The 19,771-nt window shown below is 38.9% G+C and overlaps 1 protein-coding gene across 3 annotated transcripts; it reads right to left on the bottom strand.

The window, feature by feature from the left end:
- Window positions 1–425: 425 nt before the first annotated feature.
- Window positions 426–19,506, bottom strand: LRRC34 (leucine rich repeat containing 34). Of its 3 annotated transcripts, none has more exons than XM_008710300.2 (10): window positions 19,429–19,506; window positions 14,779–14,897; window positions 14,614–14,678; window positions 13,545–13,628; window positions 10,690–10,818; window positions 8,854–8,949; window positions 6,027–6,181; window positions 5,488–5,643; window positions 4,791–4,917; window positions 426–3,513 (listed from the first exon to the last, which is right to left on the bottom strand). In XM_008710300.2, the coding sequence occupies exons 2-10, from the start codon at window positions 14,852–14,854 to the stop codon at window positions 3,310–3,312; spliced, it is 1,092 nt and encodes a 363-aa protein (XP_008708522.1). In that variant the 5' UTR covers window positions 14,855–14,897; window positions 19,429–19,506; the 3' UTR covers window positions 426–3,309. The 3 variants fall into 3 exon arrangements, with proteins under 3 accessions (XP_008708522.1, XP_040477558.1, XP_040477557.1); XM_040621624.1 differs by lacking the exon at window positions 19,429–19,506 and adding an exon at window positions 15,622–15,751; XM_040621623.1 differs by having other exon boundaries at window positions 3,370–4,917.
- Window positions 19,507–19,771: the final 265 nt, after the last annotated feature.

Below are 19,771 nucleotides of genomic sequence, written 5' to 3'. Positions count from 1 at the left end.
TATTATATCCTCTTAGTGAACTGTTCAGCTTGGGTGTTTTCCATTACCCTCTCCTCCAGATCATTGATTTATTCCTGTATTCTCTAATCCACTGATTTCCTCTAGCACATTTTTTAATTATTATATTCTTCATCTCTGACTAGTTCTTTGAGTTCATCCTCTTAGTGAACTTTTATTTAATGACCTTTTTCATCTCTTTTTACAGTCTTTGTTTTAAAGTCTATTTTACCTGATATGAGTATTGGTATCCCATTTTCCCCCCTGCTTCATTTGCATGGAAAATCTTTTTCCATCCCTTCACTTTTTTTTTAAGATTTTATTTATTCATTTGAGAGAGAGAGAGCACACAAGCAGGGGGGAGGGGCAGAGGGAGAGGGAGAAGCAGACTCCCCGCTGAGCAGGAATCCTGATGATGCAGGGCTCAATCCCAGGACTCTGGGATCATGACCTGAGCTGAAGGCAGGCGCTTAACCTAGTGAGCCACCCAGGCGCCCCTCTGTCACTTCACTTAGTCTGTATGCATCTTTAGGTGTGACCGGAGTCAAGGCAGCATATAGATGGGTCTTGTTTTTTTTCCATTCAGTCACCTTAAATCTTTTCCTTGGAGCATTTAGTCCATTTACAGTTAAAGTAATCATTGATAGGTACGTACTTTTGTTGTTTTCTGGTTGGTTTTGTAGTTCTCACTTCCCTTGTGATTGATGGCTTTCTTTAGTGTCCTGCTTGGATTCCTTTCTCTTTTTGTGTATTACAGGTTTTTGATTTGTGGTTACCATGGGACTCATATATAACACCCTATGTGTATAGCAGTCTATATTGAGATCATGGTCTTTTAAGTTCTCTAAGAGCACTAAAGTTTTATTCCCCCCCCTCCGTGTTTTATGTATATGAGGTCATATTTTACCTCTTTTTGTATATCCATTGACTAGTTTTTATAGATAGAATTGCTCTTACTACTTTTAACCTCCTTACTAGGTTTATAAGTGATTGATTTACTACCTTAACTATACATTTGCTTTTATGGTGAAGTTTTCTCCTCTTACTTTCTTACACTGTGGCCTTTTCTTTCTACTTAGAGAATTTCCTTTAACATTTCCTGTAAAGCTAGTTTAGTGATGATGAACTCTAACTTTTGTCTGGAACACTAGCTCTCCTTGAATTCTGAATGATAAATCTCGCTGGATAGAGTATTCTTGGTTGCAGGGTTGTTTTGTTTTCTTTCAGCACTTTGATTATGCCATTCCTTTCTGGCCTATAGAGTCCTGCTGAAAATGAGCTGATAGCCTTATGGGGTTTTTCCATGTATGTATGTAACTGTTTGCTCTTCTCTTGCTTTTGGGATTCTCTAATTTCTGTCATTTTAATTATGCATCTTGGTGTGGACCTCCCTGGGTTCATCTTAAGGCTCTCCTTGCTTCTTGCACCTAGATGTCAGTTTCCTTCCCCAGGTTAAGGAAGTTTTCCTGCCATTATTTCTTCAAATAAGTACCTGTCCCCCTTCTCTCATTCCCTTCTGGGATCCCTATAGTGCAAATGTTCATACACTTGATATGTCACAGAGGTCCCTTAACCTAGTCTCATTTTCTGTTTTTGCTGTTCAGCTTGGGTGTTTTCCATTACCCTCTCCTCCAGATCGCTGGTTTATTCCTGTATTCTCTAATCCACTGATTTCCTCTAGCACATTTTTTAATTATTATATTCTTCATCTCTGACTAGTTCTTTGAGTTCATCCACTCTTCTCTCAAGTCTGGTGAGTATCTTTCTGACCATTACCTTGAACTCTATTAGGCATATTGCATCTCTCTTTTTCTGTGGTTTTGCCTTCTTTCATTTGGGACATACTCCTGTGTCTCCTCATTTTGTATTTCTATGAATTAGGTAGGTCCTCTGCTTCTTCTGGTCTTGAAAGTAGTGGCCTTGTGTGGAAGGGGTCCTGTTGTTTCCTGCCACACAGTTCTCCCTGGTCACCAGAACCTGTTGTGGTTGAGCTGTGACCGATGCTGGCATGCTGCTGGAAGATGCTAGCCCTCTGCCCCACTGGCTCTAATGACCATCCTATAGTGTTGAGGGTACACTGAGGGCAGGGCTTGTCCACTGCACAGCTGGCTAAGGAGCCCTAGTAGTCTCTACAGCATGCAGACAGGCCCAGCGCTCAGCCTGTCTGCAGTGGTCAGCTTTTCCTGCTCTGGGCTCACTGGTGGGCTGGGCTTGCTTCCTGTGTGGCTGGCTGTGAGACCTGGTTGCAGCACCTGTGGGCTTGCTAGTAGGCAGGGCTGGCCATTTGCCTGGCTGTCTGGAACGAGCCTCTGTGGCTGCTGCAGACACACTGAGGGGTAGGGCTTGCTCCTATGTAGGCAGCTGAGAAGCGTGCCTGTAGCAACTGCATGTGTACTGGTGTGTGGGGTTAGCTCCCCACTCCCCAGGGCAGGAGGTGCTATGGAGGGGTGCCTACCACAGCGGGCAGGGTAGACAGGGCAGGGCACACAGTGCTAGCAAGGTAGGGGGAGAATGTCAGAACTGGCTTCTACAAGTGTCTAGCTGTCTAGGCTGGGAGAGGGCAAGAAAAATGGCACCCACCAGCACTTTCATTGCTGGAGAAAGCTCCTGTATTTCCTATAGATTCCTGCCCCTCCTGTACACATCCTAAAACTAGTCAGTAAATCTCCCTAACGTATACCCCAGGCACTTTTCAAACTGCTGCTTCTGTGCTCTGTCTTGGGCCAAGTTATTTAATGTGTTGGCTTTTAAAGGGTGGAGAGTTGGTTTTCTGTAGCCCTTCAGCTCTCCTGGAGTTAAGCCACACTGGTTTTCAAAGCCAGACCTTCTGGAGACTGGTCTTCCCAGTGCAAGTCCTCAGGGCCAGGAGTGTCCATTGTGGGGTCGCTCCTCCTTACCTGTGATGTCCCTCGCCTTTGTGAGTAGTCACTCCAGGGGTTTCATTCCTGATGGCATCACTGTCCCTCCGACCCTTGTTGATGTGACCTTGTCTCCACCCCTAGCTGTGGAAGATCTGTTCTGCCCCCCTTCAGGTGGTTTCCAGAGTGCATTGCAGTACAGGTAGCAGTTGCCTCCATGTGTCTGTGGGGGGAGGTGAATGCAGGGTTCTCCTATTCTGCCATCTTCCCTCACCTGTCAAATTTCTTTTAAAGAATTAGACTACTGTTTTTCTACAATAGGTAGGCATACAAAGCCATTTTAATAGTCCCTTTTTTCCAGTGTATAAAAGGTAAAACATTCTAATTTAAGAAAAACAGGCAATAAAATATTAACATAAGACAGATATATGAAAATTATTTTAGAGCTTGTTTCTCATAGATGTCCACCTACTGGTACAAGAGTAAAACCTGCATTAGGTGAATTCGTGCAAGCTTCTCCATAAGTTGGCCTCCAGTAGTAATGCTTTTTAAGGCCATTGGAGACTTCTGCAAGATACACATGTCCATCCACCACAAATGGTTCCACATCTGTATTGTCTGGTTTTAGACGGCCCATTTGAATTAAGTCTGAATAGGCCTATGATTTTTAAGAAAAGAAAAACCTCTCATTACAAAAATGTTTAATTACTGTAAAATGAATAAGCTAATTTCAATATTCAGAATAGCTGTACTGATTCAGTTTAAAATATTCTAAGTTACTGGATTTTAGGTTTTTTTTTTTACATACGATTTTTGTTCACTTAATATCACATAATGAAATTATAATCTTAAAGTTTATTTCCAAGTTCTAAGGTATTTTGTTCTATGGCTCCCAGAATTAACAATTCTCTGTATTACAGATTTTGTGGGCCAAAGGTCCCATGGTCAAAATTTTCAAGTCCTACAGGGGTTCTTAAATGAGGGAGGAGGGAGTTGTATATGCTTTGAAAATCTGAGGATAGCCAGGGACCTACTTTTCAGAAAAATAAGCAACCAAATTTTGGCATACAACTGTATGGAGTCCATGAACTCCCTGAAGCTAATTTATAGACTGAGGCTAAGACAATTTCTGTAGTATTAGATGCTGGCCTGGCTGGTAGGCTAATTCCATCTTTATTGTAGAATTTTCTTTGTATGTCTCTTATGCATCATTGGTATCTTTTTAAGGGTATCATACAAACATGTTAAAATGGTTGGTCAGTAATGTGGTGAGTATAGAGAAAGGCAGATATTTAGACAATGAAAGATTTAAAATTTTAGTTGCTTTCTACTTTAGCTTATTATTCCAAACTCATTCTAGTGTGTAGAATATGATGTTTTTCTGAAATCAAGGGTTTAAGTAGTATATTTTATTACTCTTTTTAGAGGTAGAATTTTGGATAGTCTTTTTGCAAATTGAGAATTTTAGCATCTTCCTTCTTTCCAAATAAAAACTATTGTTACAATGCTTTTTTGTTCTGAAAGTCGTTATGAAGGCCTCTATTTACATAAGCAACATAAAAGCACCGTATGTCTCCAAATTCCATGTCTTGGTTTAATTATTGGGCAGATTAGAGATTGCACTACATCAAATTTAGAATAAATCAACAATTGTGATTTTTTAAATGTTTAAACTTTGGAGGAATTGGGACTGTATAATTCAGTCATCTTTATATTAACATGTAGTATTTGATATCTCCTATTTCAACCACAAAACTTTCCAGTGCTTAATTTTTAGGACTTATGTTAAAATTTATCAAAACTGAAGTGTCGTACTATATTTTGGAATCATTTCCAAGGCCACCTGTAAATGTCTGATATTATAGAGAAGACCCCAGCAAAAGCCTTTAGTGAAGGAAAGAAAAAACAAAAACAAACAAACAAAAAACAACTTACCATACATGTAGCCTCATCAAATTTGTTTCCCCAGATGTAGACATTCGAGAATGTGGGGTTTGTTTTCATCGACTGTGAAAGTGCAACAAGTCCTTCTCCCTCTATGTTGTTGCTGACTACTGAAAGCCTATGAGAAACAGGAAGTAATAACCCTAGAAACCCCGCTACAGACTTCCACACAGAAGATGCATAACTTAGCCAATAACATTTGACATTTTATTGTGTAAAATCTTAGGAATTATCTTAAAGATACTTAATGCTAACTAAAATCCAAGAAACTTCATTTTCTAAGTGGATGCTTCAGGTACCTAGTATAGTTACCTACATTTTAGAAGTCAGCAGTCTGTTTTATATCATTCAGCAAATGTCGGGGTGGATTACAAATATACCCTTCAGGATAAAGTCATCCAATAATATTTTGATTATTTTTTGTCTTGGTCATATTGAAAGATTATGATTTTTCTGTACAATTCAGGATAAATACTGTAGGCAGTAAGAATTTTCTTAGTCTTAAGCAATCATAACGAGAATCAACTGATTTTTAATAGACATTACTTTTGAAAAAAATTGAAATGTTTAATGTCAGTTTAGAAACTGTTTTCATATTTCATCATGAGTCTTGATTTTTAAAGGGCTTGAAGTATTTTAAAAGTTTAATTAAAATAAGAGAAAAACTTAAATATAAAACCATACTAACGCTCTAAGGCTCCTGTTGTGTGAAGCAAGAGTTTCACTGAGATACTTTGCTCCTGCATTTTCTATTCTGTTAAAAGAAAGATCTAGTACTTCCAGGGTAGTATTGCTTTTCAGTACATCAGCCAAACACATCATTCCATCATGAGTTATTCTATTGCTGGGAAGGAAAAAAAATACGTGGTTACATTTTAAAATATGAAGTATTCTTTTATTTATAGAGATTAACATGCTTCAAGACTGTTGTATAGAACATTACTTTCTAGTTTAGTAAAGATTTTAATCACTCAGTTTCCAAAAAAGTTAATAAAAATTTACTATAAAATATTGCTTCCATTCTGGTTTACTCATGATTAAATTGCTCATTCACATTGCTAGGAGATAAAATATCAGTATAAACTAAATACTAAGGCTTAGGACAAAAAGTTAACAGTGGTTGCATTTTCTGGTCTTTGGAATTAGTGTCTAACAATGTATCCTAGGTACTGTGGATATTTACATAGATTATTCCCAGGACTTCTGGATTAATGTATTATCACTTACCAGCTGACATCAAGGTAGCGTAGGCTTCTGTTCAGATACAGTGCATCACATAACTGCTTCATACCACAGTTTTTTATATTGTGCTTACACATGTGGAGTTGAACAAGGCAGTGGTTTTCTTTCAACATGTGGCCTAGATGAACTGTGGACTCTTCCTAAAAATAGGTAAAATCTTTTTCTAAAATACAGTTTTGAAGCTGTACATGTTTATTCCAAATATATGCCAAGTTATTTAAATTAGCTCTTTAAAAAGATAACAAGTTAAGACTATTAGCCTGTGATTTGTATTTGTTTTGGCTTGGCTTTTAAGAAAAACCACTTTTTTTTTTTTTTTTAAAGATTTTATTTATTTATTTAACAGACAGCCAGCGAGAGAGGGAACACAGCAGGGGGAGTGGGAGAGGAAGAAGCAGGCTCATAGCGGAGGAGCCCGATGTGGGACTCGATCCCGGTACGCCGGGATCACGCCCTGAGCCGAAGGCAGACGCTTTAACGACTGCGCTACCCAGGCGCCCCAAGAAAAACCACTTTTGCCACAAATGATATTTATCATTTTAAAAACTGGCAGCAGGCACTTGCAAAGTACAGTGACTAAGTGATATAAAAGAGGCTGGTTTTAAAAAGTCATAATTCTAAGTCACTCCAGAAGGGGGGTGGGGAGGGAAACAATTAGCCCTCTGTGATATTGTGCATGTTAAGCTCCCTTATTGCTGTCCTCTCAAGAATCTCTAAACGTTTCTTATACCCTCCATATGTTCCTCAACTTTTCTCCTGATAGAGATAAGATAGATAAAATAAACTCTTCATAGATAAAATACAAAGACATTTCTGAATGTTGATTCTATTTTAAAAATACACTCATTAGTCCTGTGATATCCAATTCTTCGCTTTTATAATCATCACAAATTTCTAAATATGTTTTACTGTTCTAGTCACTGGAAGACTTTTTTCATACCAAATTCTAGCTGCTTCCAGGCAAAAAGTGTATAATCTCAATGAGGATTTGAATACCAAGCACTTTAAGTTTTTAACAAAGTCAAAGCAGGTCTTAAAATGAATGGGTCAGTATTTTATGGTAAGAAGTCCTCTTACTTGATTGCTGCATTTTTTCTTTTTAAGTGGGCTCCATACCCATGGAGCCCAACACAGGGCTTGAACTCAGGACCCTGAGATCAAGACCTGAGCTGAGATCAAGAGTCTGATGCTTAACCGACTGAGCCACCCAGGTGCCCCAAGATTGCTGTATTTATAAGTTTTACAGTCACTGGAAATACTGATCACAAACATGGTAGCTATGTATGCTCAAATTATGTACTTCTACATAATAACTGAGAAAAACTACTTTGAGAAAAACTACAAAAGTGAAAACCCATAGCAATAGCAGATGTGTACATGAATTTTATAATAAAATGGTCTTTATAATAAAATGGTCCAAATACTAGCTTTATACTAGCTGTCTGACTTTGGGCAAATTATTTCATCTAGCTGAGTCTCCGTTTCCTTTTCTGTAAGATAGGTAAAATCATACTTCCCTCACAATTAACAAAAAAGTACCTGGCATAAAGTAACTGTTTTGGAGAACACTATAAAGTGTTTTTATTGTGCAGTAGTCTGCAATCCTATATCTGATTTAAATTATTGCTGACGCTGTAAAAGATACACCCAAAGGGAAGCTATGGTTTGAGGTCTTAACAAATGCAGACTGACCACTTAGGGGGTCCAGTATTGCTCTGCATGGGGCCTGGAACAGAGGACAGGATGTATATATATATTTGTGTTTTATGCTTTGATTGCATTTTTTTTAAGGTCAAGAAGTTTGGTTGAGGGACCACCCTTATTAAGGAAGGGAACTAAAATCAGAAGTAGTAAAGTGTTTTTAGATCCATTTACCAACTTTGACAATTTGCCTAGGATGGCACCTGGCATCTGTAGCTTTCCATGCTCCCCAGATAGTGAAATGGAACCGGCTTGCAGGCTTCTGTCTGGAAACAGCAAGTGCGAAGCAGCACAGGAGGACTCTGCTGCACAGCCATTGAAGAGACTAGTACGCACAGGGATGGAACGTAGTGCCTGTCTTGGAGAGGAATTGAAGGCAGGCTAGAGTTTAGCTGACTGCTAGAAGCACCAGGCCAGGCCTGGACCTCAGAAAGACCTTGGGCTTCTCTTAACTATTCTGATTTGGGAATAATGACACCACCCGACACACTTAAAAGAGGAATTGTGCTTCTAATGTGATTCCATATAGTTTAACATACGTATTTCCTCAAGGCTTTAATCCAGAAAATTTTGATTTAGTCTTCAAGTCTCATGTCCTCAACCTGAGAACCTTCTCTGCACTTCTAAAAGAATGTTAAAGAACAAGAAGCCTTGAAAGCAGCTACCATGTTTTTACCATCATCTTGTCTTCAGCATGCAGCTTACCTATAGGATGACATCCAGACTTCCCAGGCTGCTGTTCACACACATTTTGCCATTGTTACTCATGATTTCCAAAGGGTTTAGTGATATCAGTATAACAAACAAAACAATTCACACTGAGCTCTTACCCAGCCTTTAAAACTTTAATCATTGTTTTTGTCTTAACTACTCTGCCTCTTTACAGGTTTATTCACTGTTAATCTGAGTTTACAAGGAAGAAAAAAGCATGTTTATTGCTTAAATAAGTAACATCTAAAATCATAATTTAACTCAATTTTTCTTCAAATAAGTTTTTCTTTGTAAATGCAGTAAATTCTAAAAATATGAACCTTGACATAACCTTCAGTAAATAGTACCTTCGTTTTATTCACATGTAGTAATATTAGCTGTTATCACTTTGAATACATACCTGTTCACCATACAGTATAGGTCGGTTTAGGTTTATTCCCTTAATTGTTTGGTTTTGAGTTAGGACTGTAGCAAATGCTATCACACTTTCCATTCCCTAGAAAGAGCAAATTCATTAAGGAAACTGTTGAAATATAAAACTTATTTCAAAATCAGTAATCTGGATTCAGAGAAATAAACTGTTTTAAATTATAAATCCTGAATTGCAGTTTGGTCAAATTCAGGAGTGAATTGTTACTATGTTTTCTCCCTGCCCTAAAATCTGTAACATGCAAGGGGAGTTCTTAAAGTTTCAGTATCCATTTCCTAGGACTTTCACCTCTAGGTTTGCTCCTAAGCCCTCAAGTTTCTGTGTGTTTCTGACCTCAGATACCCAGACACACCTGCAGATTCCAGCTAGGGTTCTGCACTACTTAGAATAGACCTTGTGCAAGCGTTCTTTTATACCCATACTCGTACTTTCAGTGTGTGCACAGTGGGAAAGGTTTACTGATCAACGTTTTTCACAGCTTCTACAGGATTCCCTCTTTACTTTATTGGAAGGGCCTAATTCTCCCAGATTTCTGTGATGGACACGAGCACACACCCCCACCTGTTACGCCAGAAAACCTGGGCCTCCTCTCCGCCAGTCTACTTACCCTCCCATCCAATTGATCAGTAAGTCTTAGAGATTGTCTCCAAAAGAGGTCTCAGATTAACCCATCTGTGTGCCACCACCCTATCCCCAGTCCTTATCGCCCCCCTGGATTATAGTAACTTCCTAAGTGGTCAGTGAGCTTCCTCTCACCACCCTCTTAATTTCCCCACAGAAACCGGAGTGATCTTTTTATAAAGGACAATCAAATCGTCACCCCCAAAGCCTTATCATGATACATATTTACAACACAATCCCCTCTCCCCCTGGTGTATGACCTACAACCCATACAATGTCACTGGATTTGGCCTCTGCACACCTCTCACCTTCGCTTTGAGATCCTCTTAACCCCCTCTGTCTAACCACTCTGGCTTTTCAGTTCTTAGAAACTGCCAGACTCAATATTTCAATATTCATGCACCACTCATAGTTTTTGCCATAATGGAATATCAGTTTTACTATTTACTTAATACGTTTCTATTAAATCAACTCACTGTTTCCCATTTTAAAGCTCTATCGCTACCATAAATAGAAAACCGTAATTCCTCAAAATAGAGCATCTGTAAAAATAAATACACAAGTAGTAAAATTACCTCCATCTGTAATAGCAATGCTACCCATACCACTCTTGGGGTAGCATTATTTTAGAGTCTATGTTTTCTGGACCCCTGCCTGGAATGTTCTGCCATGGACCCTCTCCAAGTATGTTTTTCCTCACCCTTCATGACTCATATTACCTCCTCAGATATTAGGCATTAGATAGACATCCTATCATGCAGATTACCTCCTACCAGAGTACTTGGCCATCTTTGTAGCACTTTTCTCTTTATTGATGTTTTCCCAACTAGAATATTTAAAAAAAAATGCTACTTCTTTAGAAAGCCTAAATTAAAAACAATCTTTTTTCTCAAAAAACCCCATATAGGTTAAGAAGGGTTATAGACTGAAGCTTAGGAAGAATTTTATTATAGGTCTTCCTCTATAATATCATTTAATACAATCTGATTTTATTAATTGCACTGTTATGCCTAATAGAAAAAGCGAAACAACAACAACAACAAAAAAAACGTTTTCTCTCAGATACTAGGGGCAAGTTCAATCATTTATAAGACTGTCATTTATCTGGTCTCTGACAGTTCCCTATCCTGGTTCCAAGGAGAATGATGAGGTACCTGGGTGATTTTTCTCAACCATTCTACTTACCAGATCACAGTCACCCAGATCTAATTTTTCTAAAGATGAATTAATTTGTAGCATTGCAGCAAAAAACATTCCACCTTTATTTTCAATCTTGTTTCCAGTCATTCTTAGGTATTTCAGAGTTGTATTCTTCTGAAAAGAAAAAGAATCAAAACTTGATTAAAGTTTTATTTCACAGAATTCTCTTGATTACATGAGTTAGGAGATTTTTCTATTTGCAGACTCATCAATTTTTTATGGCTTCATGGAGATAGAGTAGGATATACTCCTTAAAGGTAACATTCAGTTTCCCCAATAAGAGATAAAAATCTAGTTTAATTTTGTACTGGAAAGAGTGCCCAGGAAACAGATGCCCAAACAATGCCCAGTAAATGAAGCAGATTTTAATAAATTTTCCTTTCTTTAGGAAATCTATAAATTTGTTTTCTAAGAAAATTACACTACTTTTTTTATTGAGGTGAAATTCATATAACCCAAAGTTAGCCATTTCAACATGTACAATTCACTGGTTTTTAATAAATTCACAATGTTATATGGCCATCACCTAGCTAGTTCCAAAATACTTCGCCCCCCAACCCCCACAAAGGAGACCCTATACCCATTAAGCAATCACTCCATATGCTCCCTGTATCACTTTTAAAGGAATAGAATTCCTCAAACACTTGCAAAATTTAACTCCTCTCATTCTACTCTTGATAATTCTTTTACAAAGAAAATTCAGCATTTCAGTATCCTAATGAATATTAGAGGATATATAACTGCAAATAATTAATTCCCTTAAGAGCAGGAAGAAGGCAAGGATGTCCACTGTTAAATGGAAGTATTAACAGTGTACTGGAGGTTCTAAATGAGGCAATTAGGCAAGGAAAAGAAAAAAGGCATCCACATTGGAAAAGAAAAATATCCCTGCATATAACGTGATCTTATATATGGAAAATCCTAAGGAATCCACCCAAAAAAGCTGTTAGAACTAGTGAGTTCAACAAGACTGTAGGACACAAGATCAATATATAAAAATCAATTGTATTTCTACACACCAGCAATGAACAATCCAAAATTGAAATTAAGACTATCCCATTTACGATAGCATCAAAAAGAATAAAGCCTTAGGAATAAATTTAGCAAAAGCAAGACTTGCATATTAAAACAAAGCACTGTTGAAGGAAATGAAAGATAAAAATAAATGGAAACACATCCCACGTTCATGGATCAGAAGACTTAATACTGTTAGGATGGCAGTACTCCCCAAATTATCTAAAAATTTAAAGCAATTCCTCTCAAAATCCTTGTTTTTCTTGCAGAAATTGTTAAACTGATCTTAAAATTCATATGGAAATGCAAGGGACCCAGAAGAGCCAACACATCATGAAACAAGAACAAAAAGGACTCACTTCTTGACTTCAAAACTGACTACAAACTACAGTAATCAAAATAGTGTGGGACTGACATAAGGATATACGTACAGGTTAATAGAATAGAATGAAGAGTAGAGAAACCATTTGTAATCAATCAATTTTTGACAAGGGCATCAAGAAAATTAATGAGGGGAGGAAAAGTCTTAAATAGTGTTGGGACAACTGGATATTCACATGCAAGAGAATGAAGTTAGACTCCTACCTCACATATATAAAAATTAACTCAAAATGGATCAAAGAACAAGGGAGCTAAAACAAAAACTGTTAGAAGAATATGCAAGTGTAAATCTTCATGACTTCCAGTTAGGCAAGGCCTTAGATATAACACCAAAAGCACAAACAAAAGAAAAAATAAATTGAACTTTATCAAAATTAATTTTGTGCCTTAAAGGACACCATTAAGGAAGTGAAAAGGTAACCTACAGAATGAGAGAAAACATTTGCAAATCACGTATAAGGGACTTATATCCAGAACATACAAAGAACTCTTAGAATTTAAAAAGACAACTAGACATGGGCATTGAACAGACGTTTTTTCCCAAAGAATGGCACATGAAAAGATGCTCAGCATCATTATTCATGATGGAAATGCAAATCAAAACCCAAAAACCTCTTCATATCCACTAGGATGGCTAAAATCAAGAAGACAGTAACAAGTGCTGGGTGTAGAGAGGATATGGAGAAATTAGAACACTCCTACATTGTTGGGGGACTTCTAAAAAGAGACATGTTGGAAAAGAGTTTGACAGTTGAAGAGTTAGCAAATGATCTAGCAGTATACTCCTAGGTATATACCCATGAAAATTGAAAACATATGCACACAAAAATGTGTGAATATTCGTAGTGTATTATTATAGACAAAAAGTGGACACCCAAATGTCCTTAACTGATGGATGAATAGGATATATCCAAACAATAGAATATTATTTGTCAATAAGAAGGAACGAAGTATGTTACAATATGGATGAACCTTGAAAGCATTAAGTCAGTCACAGAAGACCACATATTGTAAGATTCCACTTATGTGAAATGTCCAGAATAGGCAATCTATTAGATGAAACATAGATTAGTGACTGCCAGGGGCTGGGGGGTGAAAGACGCATGGAGAAGGATTGCTAATGGGTACAGGGCTTCTTTCTGGGATGAAAAGGTTCTAAAAACAGATAGGGATGGTCATGCAATTCTGGATATACAAAAACCCACTGAATAAACATCTTAAAGGTAAATTTTTATGGAAAAGGAAATCTTTATGTGAATTATCTTAAGCTTTTTAAAAATGAGTTCAAGAATGCTCATGTACTGTTACATTTTAATAAATTGAAGTGTAATAAAAATACACATTTGCACAATGAGTTCACAGTAACATTTCATCCTGTTAATTTCAAGCTATCAGAAGTTGAACTTCCCAAAGAAAATGTTAGTTTGAGGTATAAAAATGCTTACATGTAGTGCTTTAGCAATCAATTCTCCACCTTCGGGCCCAATATCATTAAACATAAGGTTTAAGTAAGTGAGTTTATGTTGTTTCTATAATAAGGAGAGAAAAGAAGCTATTACAGATGTAATTATTAGGGGAAAAAATGTAGAAGCTGCTTTAAGTATTCACCTCCAAAGAAAATCTTTGTAACAGAAAATCAGCCAAAGAAGCTACCATTTGGGGGGCGGGGGGATGGGGAATCACCATCCTCATTTAAACATAACAGCAATATAAATGGAAAAAAAAAAAACTATGTTCTATTTTGATAAGTCATTTAAAGTACGAATGTCCTTTATTTAACTTTATTTACAAGTTTGCAAAAGATGACTCAGGAGCTCTAGGTACCAGCAATCTACCGATAAATACACAAGTGGGGTTTTCAGTTTATTTCAAGTGTTATAAATATAGTACAAGGTTAGGACCCTGGATATTTTGCAAAACTAGCATTTTGTGTGTACGTGCCACTAGACTAGGTGGTTTCACTGCAAACAACTAAAAAAACTTAACACTTTGATGATTTTTGCAACATTTTTGTAATTGCTGAGAATTAGTTCATGTTTTTAAATCTTCACTCTGTCCTTGTGCTATGTGCCATCTCATGGATAGGAGAATTTTAAGACCATTTTTAAGCTCATGAGAAGCACATTTAGCAATTGAGACTGGGACAAGTAGTTAGGAACTTAAGCCAATTTAAGAGAGGTATCAAAAAATGATATATGCTCCTTTAAACATTTTTTTTTAAACAGACATAAACCCATATTTGCCCATCTTCTGAAGTTGAAACAAATCCTTTTCTTAAAGTACACCTACTCTGATTGGTGGACCACACTTTTTTTACTCCACTGTCCGTCTTAAATAAAATGCAACCACGATGCCGCATTTCATCACGGGCATCTCCAAAGTGAGGTCACAGTAAAGGGCCAACCTAGCAGGCTGGGGGTGCTCAAACCCTGGACCGTCCAAAGAAGAAGGACTGGTTCTTAATGGACTCCTGAAGAAAACAAAAAGAACTACGAACATTTTGTGGTAAAATACCTGAAGCAGTCTTGCGGCATAGTATGCACCGACATCACTTATGAGGTTATATCTAACATCCAGACCTGAAGAACACGGATGAATACAGGCTGACATTTGTTATACTGAATAATTAAAGTCAGGAAAATGAAAGCAAGAGGTAATGAGTGCTAAGGAGACATATACCATTAATATATGGATTCTTCTTTAAAATTCTGAAAAGAATCCAAAAATCTTCACCTGTTACTCTTTCTTCTGGCATTAAGCAACTGTTACCAGCAATGTTTAATGTGATTCCTTCCAACCTGTTAAAATACAAAAAGAAAAAAGAAAAATAGAAGTATTTTTTCCTCCTATATAAGTAGTAACATCATGAATAGCATTTACTGAAACCAAGAATGTATCACAATACAGATTCATACCAAGTAACTTAAGATGACTGATTATTCCATAGATTTTGTAAACACTTTTATACTATATAGTTTTTCTCTCACAAAAACAAAACAAAAAAAACCCTACGATGTGTCAGGACGCCTGGGTGGCTCAGTCAGTTAAGCAACTGCCTTCAGCTCAGGTCAGGATCCCAGGATCCTGGGATGGGTCCCGCATCGGGCTCCCTGCCCAGCGGAGAGTCTGCTTCTTCCTCTGCCTGCCGCTCCCCTGCTCGTGCTCTCCCGCCTCTGACAAATAAATGGAATCTTAAAAAAAAAAAAAAAAAAAAAAAAAAAAAAAAAAAGTATCTCTCCCTGATAATGACATCAAAGACTTCAAGGTTTTCATAAATAAATCCAGCTCACAGGAGTTCAGGACAAATCTGAAGGCTAGACTTGGAAGCCGCTGGTCTAGTGTTCTTCCCCACGTACTCCGCTACCTCCAAGACCAAGTAGCAGTGTCCATCACCCACTGCTCTAAGTCAAAGGTGGGTCTGTTTTAAAAAGCGTGTGCAAATAGCTTAAAACAAATCACTCGGTATTCCAGGATTTTCACACAGAGGAATTACTTATGTAATCATGTATTTGTCCTCCTTACCCCTTTCCAATTTCTTCATCCACTTCTTGGAGTATATGCAATATAAAAGAATTAATTTTCTGGGACTTTTCCATACAGAGATTATAATAATTTTCCTGGAGATGGCCAATAGCTTCTGGAACTTTTGAAACATAAGTGCATTACTCTTCATCATATATAAATGATACCAGGGCCTTTCCTATGCCCCCTCCCTGCCCTCCCCCCCCCAAAAAAATTACACTTCTTTCAAAGATATGAGTGTGTGTGTGTGTGTGTGTGTGTGTAGAGTCAGGGGTAAGGAAGAAAAAGATGATAGAATGAAGAATAAAGAACGAAGAGGAAAATAGAAGGAATCGGGGGGAATAAAAATGCTGTTTGGAGAAGCAGGGCCATAGAAGCACCCACTGAGGGCAGGCAGACACTAACTTGGAAGGGACACAGAGGGAGAACTAAAATCCTGGTAGCGGAGGAAAAGGATATTCAGAGAAATTAAATATTTTATCCAAAATCATACAGCTCATAAGGGTAGAGTATAAAAACGGACTCCAAAGCCTCTTTCCACTCTGCCACATCACATTAAGGGACTCATGTTTTCTTATCATGACTTCAAATGAAGACGGTTTTAATCAGAGAATCTAAACTCAAAGGATCTGAAAAATCCCCGAGTCCCAGAGGTTTCTCAGATACGCTCTACACGTGCAAGAGGATGGCATCTTTGACTATAGCTCTGTTGGTTCCTCCTGAGTTGAGGCCTGACTCAGAAGCTCTTCACCTACCCTACCCTTCCATTTCCTCTTTCTAAAGGTTGGTTTTTCTCTGTTCAGTCCTTAATAAGAAGACAGAAACAAAGCAGGAGTTGAAATCTTCCTCTGTTATGCCTACAGCTTTCTTTAATGGTCTGTTTTTGATATTTATTTAAAAGGATCTTTTGCAAGACCCAAGCCTTCTAGGGCTGGAAATGATGTTTTCCCTCTTCTTAGAGGCACATACCACTATCTTTGTATTCTGTCCTATCTTTTGTATAGGTCTTTAAAAAAACACACACACAAAAACAAAAAACAAAAAAACCTGTGCTCAGAGATCTCACAACTCAACAAGCCTGGTGTCTTCAGGAGCCAGACTCTGAGTCTCTGCATTTCAAGCGATGTTCTTTGCTGAGATTTCTGCACTATATGAACAGAGTTTGCTAAACAAATTTGCAGAACAAGATTTAAAATGAGGGAAATTAAAAATGAAAGTAGTAAACTTTTAATAGTTTTTTTTTTTAAATAAACTTTTTAAAAAAAATCAACCCGCTTATTCCAGACAACTTGGAAATTTCAATATCAAAAAGAAATAAATACTTATCAGCAATCCCACTGCTAAAGAACCATTACAATAGAGGTCTGTGGGTATTTCCTCCTTATTGTTTTTCTCATCTATGTACATATTAGCCTTTTTAAAAAAATTGGAATATTTCAGTACAGTTCTATATCTCTTAACACTGTGGGTTTTCCCATCAGTCTCTGAAAAATTTTAATGTCAACAGAATTTCCTATCTTATGGGTGGATGTACATAAGAAATCCACTCGTTTTAGGAAGTTTCCATGAATTTAACATTTTAGCACAATATTTCCCAAACTGTGTTCTTCGGCATACCAATCTTCCATGAGATGATTAACGACATTCTAAATAGAATTCATTGTCAACTAAGTTTGGGAAGTGCTGAATTAAAGCTAAACAGACCTCTATAGTACTTTTCAGGACATTTACAACACTCAGGGGCACAAAGAGTCTTCAAATTGTTCAGTCTGGAGAGTAGGGAGACTCAAAATATTCCATTTCCCAGACTTACGGGACCATGGTTCACATGGAATTCAACCTACAAAATGCTACTTTAGCATTCTCCACAGGAAACACATCAAATAGATCGCCAACAAATTTACTGCTGGAGCTGGGCTCCCACTGGGCTTCTTTCCTCCCTTCCGGCTACTATCTTCCTTGGTATTGAAAAGAGGACAAGACTGTATATACAATGGAATATTACTCAGCTATCAGAAAGAATGAGTTCTCAACATTTGCTGCAACATGGACGGCACTGGAGGAGATAATGCTAAGTGAAATAAGTCAAGCAGAGAAAGACAATCATATGGTTTCTCTCATCTATGGAACATAAGAACTAGGAAGATCGGTAGGGGAAGAAAGGGATAAAGAAAGGGGGGGTAATCAGAAGGGGGAATGAAACATGAGAGACTATGGACTCTGAGAAACAAACTGAGGACCTCAGAGGGGAGGGGGGTGGGGGAATGGGATAGACCGGTGATGGGTAGTAAGGAGCGCACGTATTGCATGGTGCACTGGGTGTTATACACAACTAATGAATCATCAAGCCTTACATCGGAAACTGGGGACGTACTGTATGGTGACTAACATAATATAATAAAAAATCATTAAAAAAAAAAAAAGAAAAAGAAAAGAGGACAAGACTGGCCTGAGAATCTCTGAGGTTCAGCACCTGCCCTTAGCTGGCCATACCACACCCAAGACATGCAGAAGAAATGTGTCAGACTTAGAACTCTTTCTCTGGAGGAAGGAATCTTAGACTACCAGTTAAATATAGCCAAAGAAAGGTACGAGAAAATTCTTAGGGCGCCTGGGTGGCTTAATCGGTGAAGTGTCTGGCTTCAGCTCAGGTCATGATCCCCTACCCAGTGGGGAGTCTGCTTCTCCCTCTGCCTCTCTCCCCAGCTTGTGCTCGCTCTCAAATAAATAAATAAAATCCTTAAAAAAAAAAAAAAGTCTTTTTACCTGACCATGGATTTAAAGTATTTAAAAGTTTCTGCTGTATTTTTCTGCTATGCTCGCTTTCATTTAAAATTCACCTAAGTGTTGTACGTCAGGATTTTATGGCACCAATAATTTATTTCCTGTATTCCTATTAGGGGAAAATAATAAATCCGTCTTCAAATTGTAAAGCTAAAACTAGAACTAACCAGTCACACAAGAAAAATATCAGGAATCTAACTTAAATGTCAATTTTCATCCACGCCAAAGTCTTGTATTCCAAGTATTTTTCACCTGGCAGCACGTTTTAAAGTTTCTAAAGAAAGGGCTCATTTTGGAGGTGGCCCCTATGCCAGGAAATCCAAGGGTTGGGAGTGAGACAGACTGGTGTGCCTACCAGGGTCAGCTGTGCGGCTTTGAACAAGTTATCTTAACTCTCCCATCTTAAATTTCCCCTTATGCTAAAAGCAGAGCATGATGCCCATCTCAAGGATGCAGTGAGGAATACCTAAGGCTTCTAGCACAGTTCCCTATCTACAAACACACACTTGAACACAAGCATCCAAGATGGAACCAGTGGCCGGAGGAGGGGCGTGCAGGCTATGCCTAATTTGCTAGAGATAATTCACAGTTGCAGAAATACTTAAAACAGAGACGGCATAGAGATGCAAAGTAAGAACGGTCTCAAGACCCTCTTGCCCACCTAGGCCCTGCCTTTTGGAGCTTGCACAAAAAAGGGCCCGAGAAGAGCACCTAGACACCCTTCCGGGAGACCCGTAAGAGCAAAGCAACAGACACACCCTCCTCCAGGACAACGGCTCATGCGAAGGCCAGACCCACGGGTGGGGGTGGGGGGACATTCGGGGCTCCCTTCCCGCCCACATTTGGGGACCCCCAAAGTTCTGGCCGCAGCTGGGGTTCCCTGGGGCACCCTCCCGCCCCACCGCCTCGAGCCGGCAGCCTGCTCAGAGGAATGGGCTGGTGCAAGCCGCCCTCAGCTGGGGCCGGAGCCCCTCCGCGCTTCCCATGGGCCTGGCAGGCGCCGAAGGACACCCTATTTCTTACCACTGCCGTCGGCCAGGGCCCAGGACGGATTAGGGGTTGTAGTGGGAGCGGGAGGGGGGGATCGGGGCCCCGCCCAGGGGACCTCCTTCCCGCGGCCCCACATATTGCTTTTCACCCCAAGGCCGCTGCGGGGGCGTTGTCATGACGACGGTGCGCATGCGCCTGCCCAGTCCCAGGCTGCCTGCTTGCTGCGTCGGGGCTCCAAGGACCGCCGGATCCTGAGTGCCACCTCCAGCCAGCTGCGCATCCCCTGCCGTTACCCACTTGGGCCCCGAGGCCTGACTGGGCAGGCGGTGACCGCCAATGCTGTAGAAGTTCCTTGGTCACCCCCTCTGGCTCTGGA

The sequence above is a fragment of the Ursus maritimus genome, unplaced genomic scaffold, assembly GCF_017311325.1.
Source record: "Ursus maritimus isolate PB19 unplaced genomic scaffold, ASM1731132v1 scaffold_4, whole genome shotgun sequence".
Taxonomy (NCBI): Eukaryota; Metazoa; Chordata; class Mammalia; order Carnivora; family Ursidae; genus Ursus; species Ursus maritimus.
The sequence above is the reverse complement of the archived record's forward strand: the minus strand, read 5'-3'. Positions and strand labels throughout refer to the sequence as shown.

Coding starts and splice junctions, on each gene's coding strand:
- LRRC34 (XM_040621624.1), bottom strand. CDS start 15,695: ATGGAAAAGTCCCAGAAAATTAATTCTTTTATATTGCATATACTCCAA. Junction 14,898..15,621: donor GATGAAGAAATTGGAAAGGG/GTAAGGAGGACA, acceptor GTATTTTAACAG/GTTGGAAGGAATCACATTAA. Junction 14,679..14,778: donor GAAGAATCCATATATTAATG/GTATATGTCTCC, acceptor CGTGTTCTTCAG/GTCTGGATGTTAGATATAAC.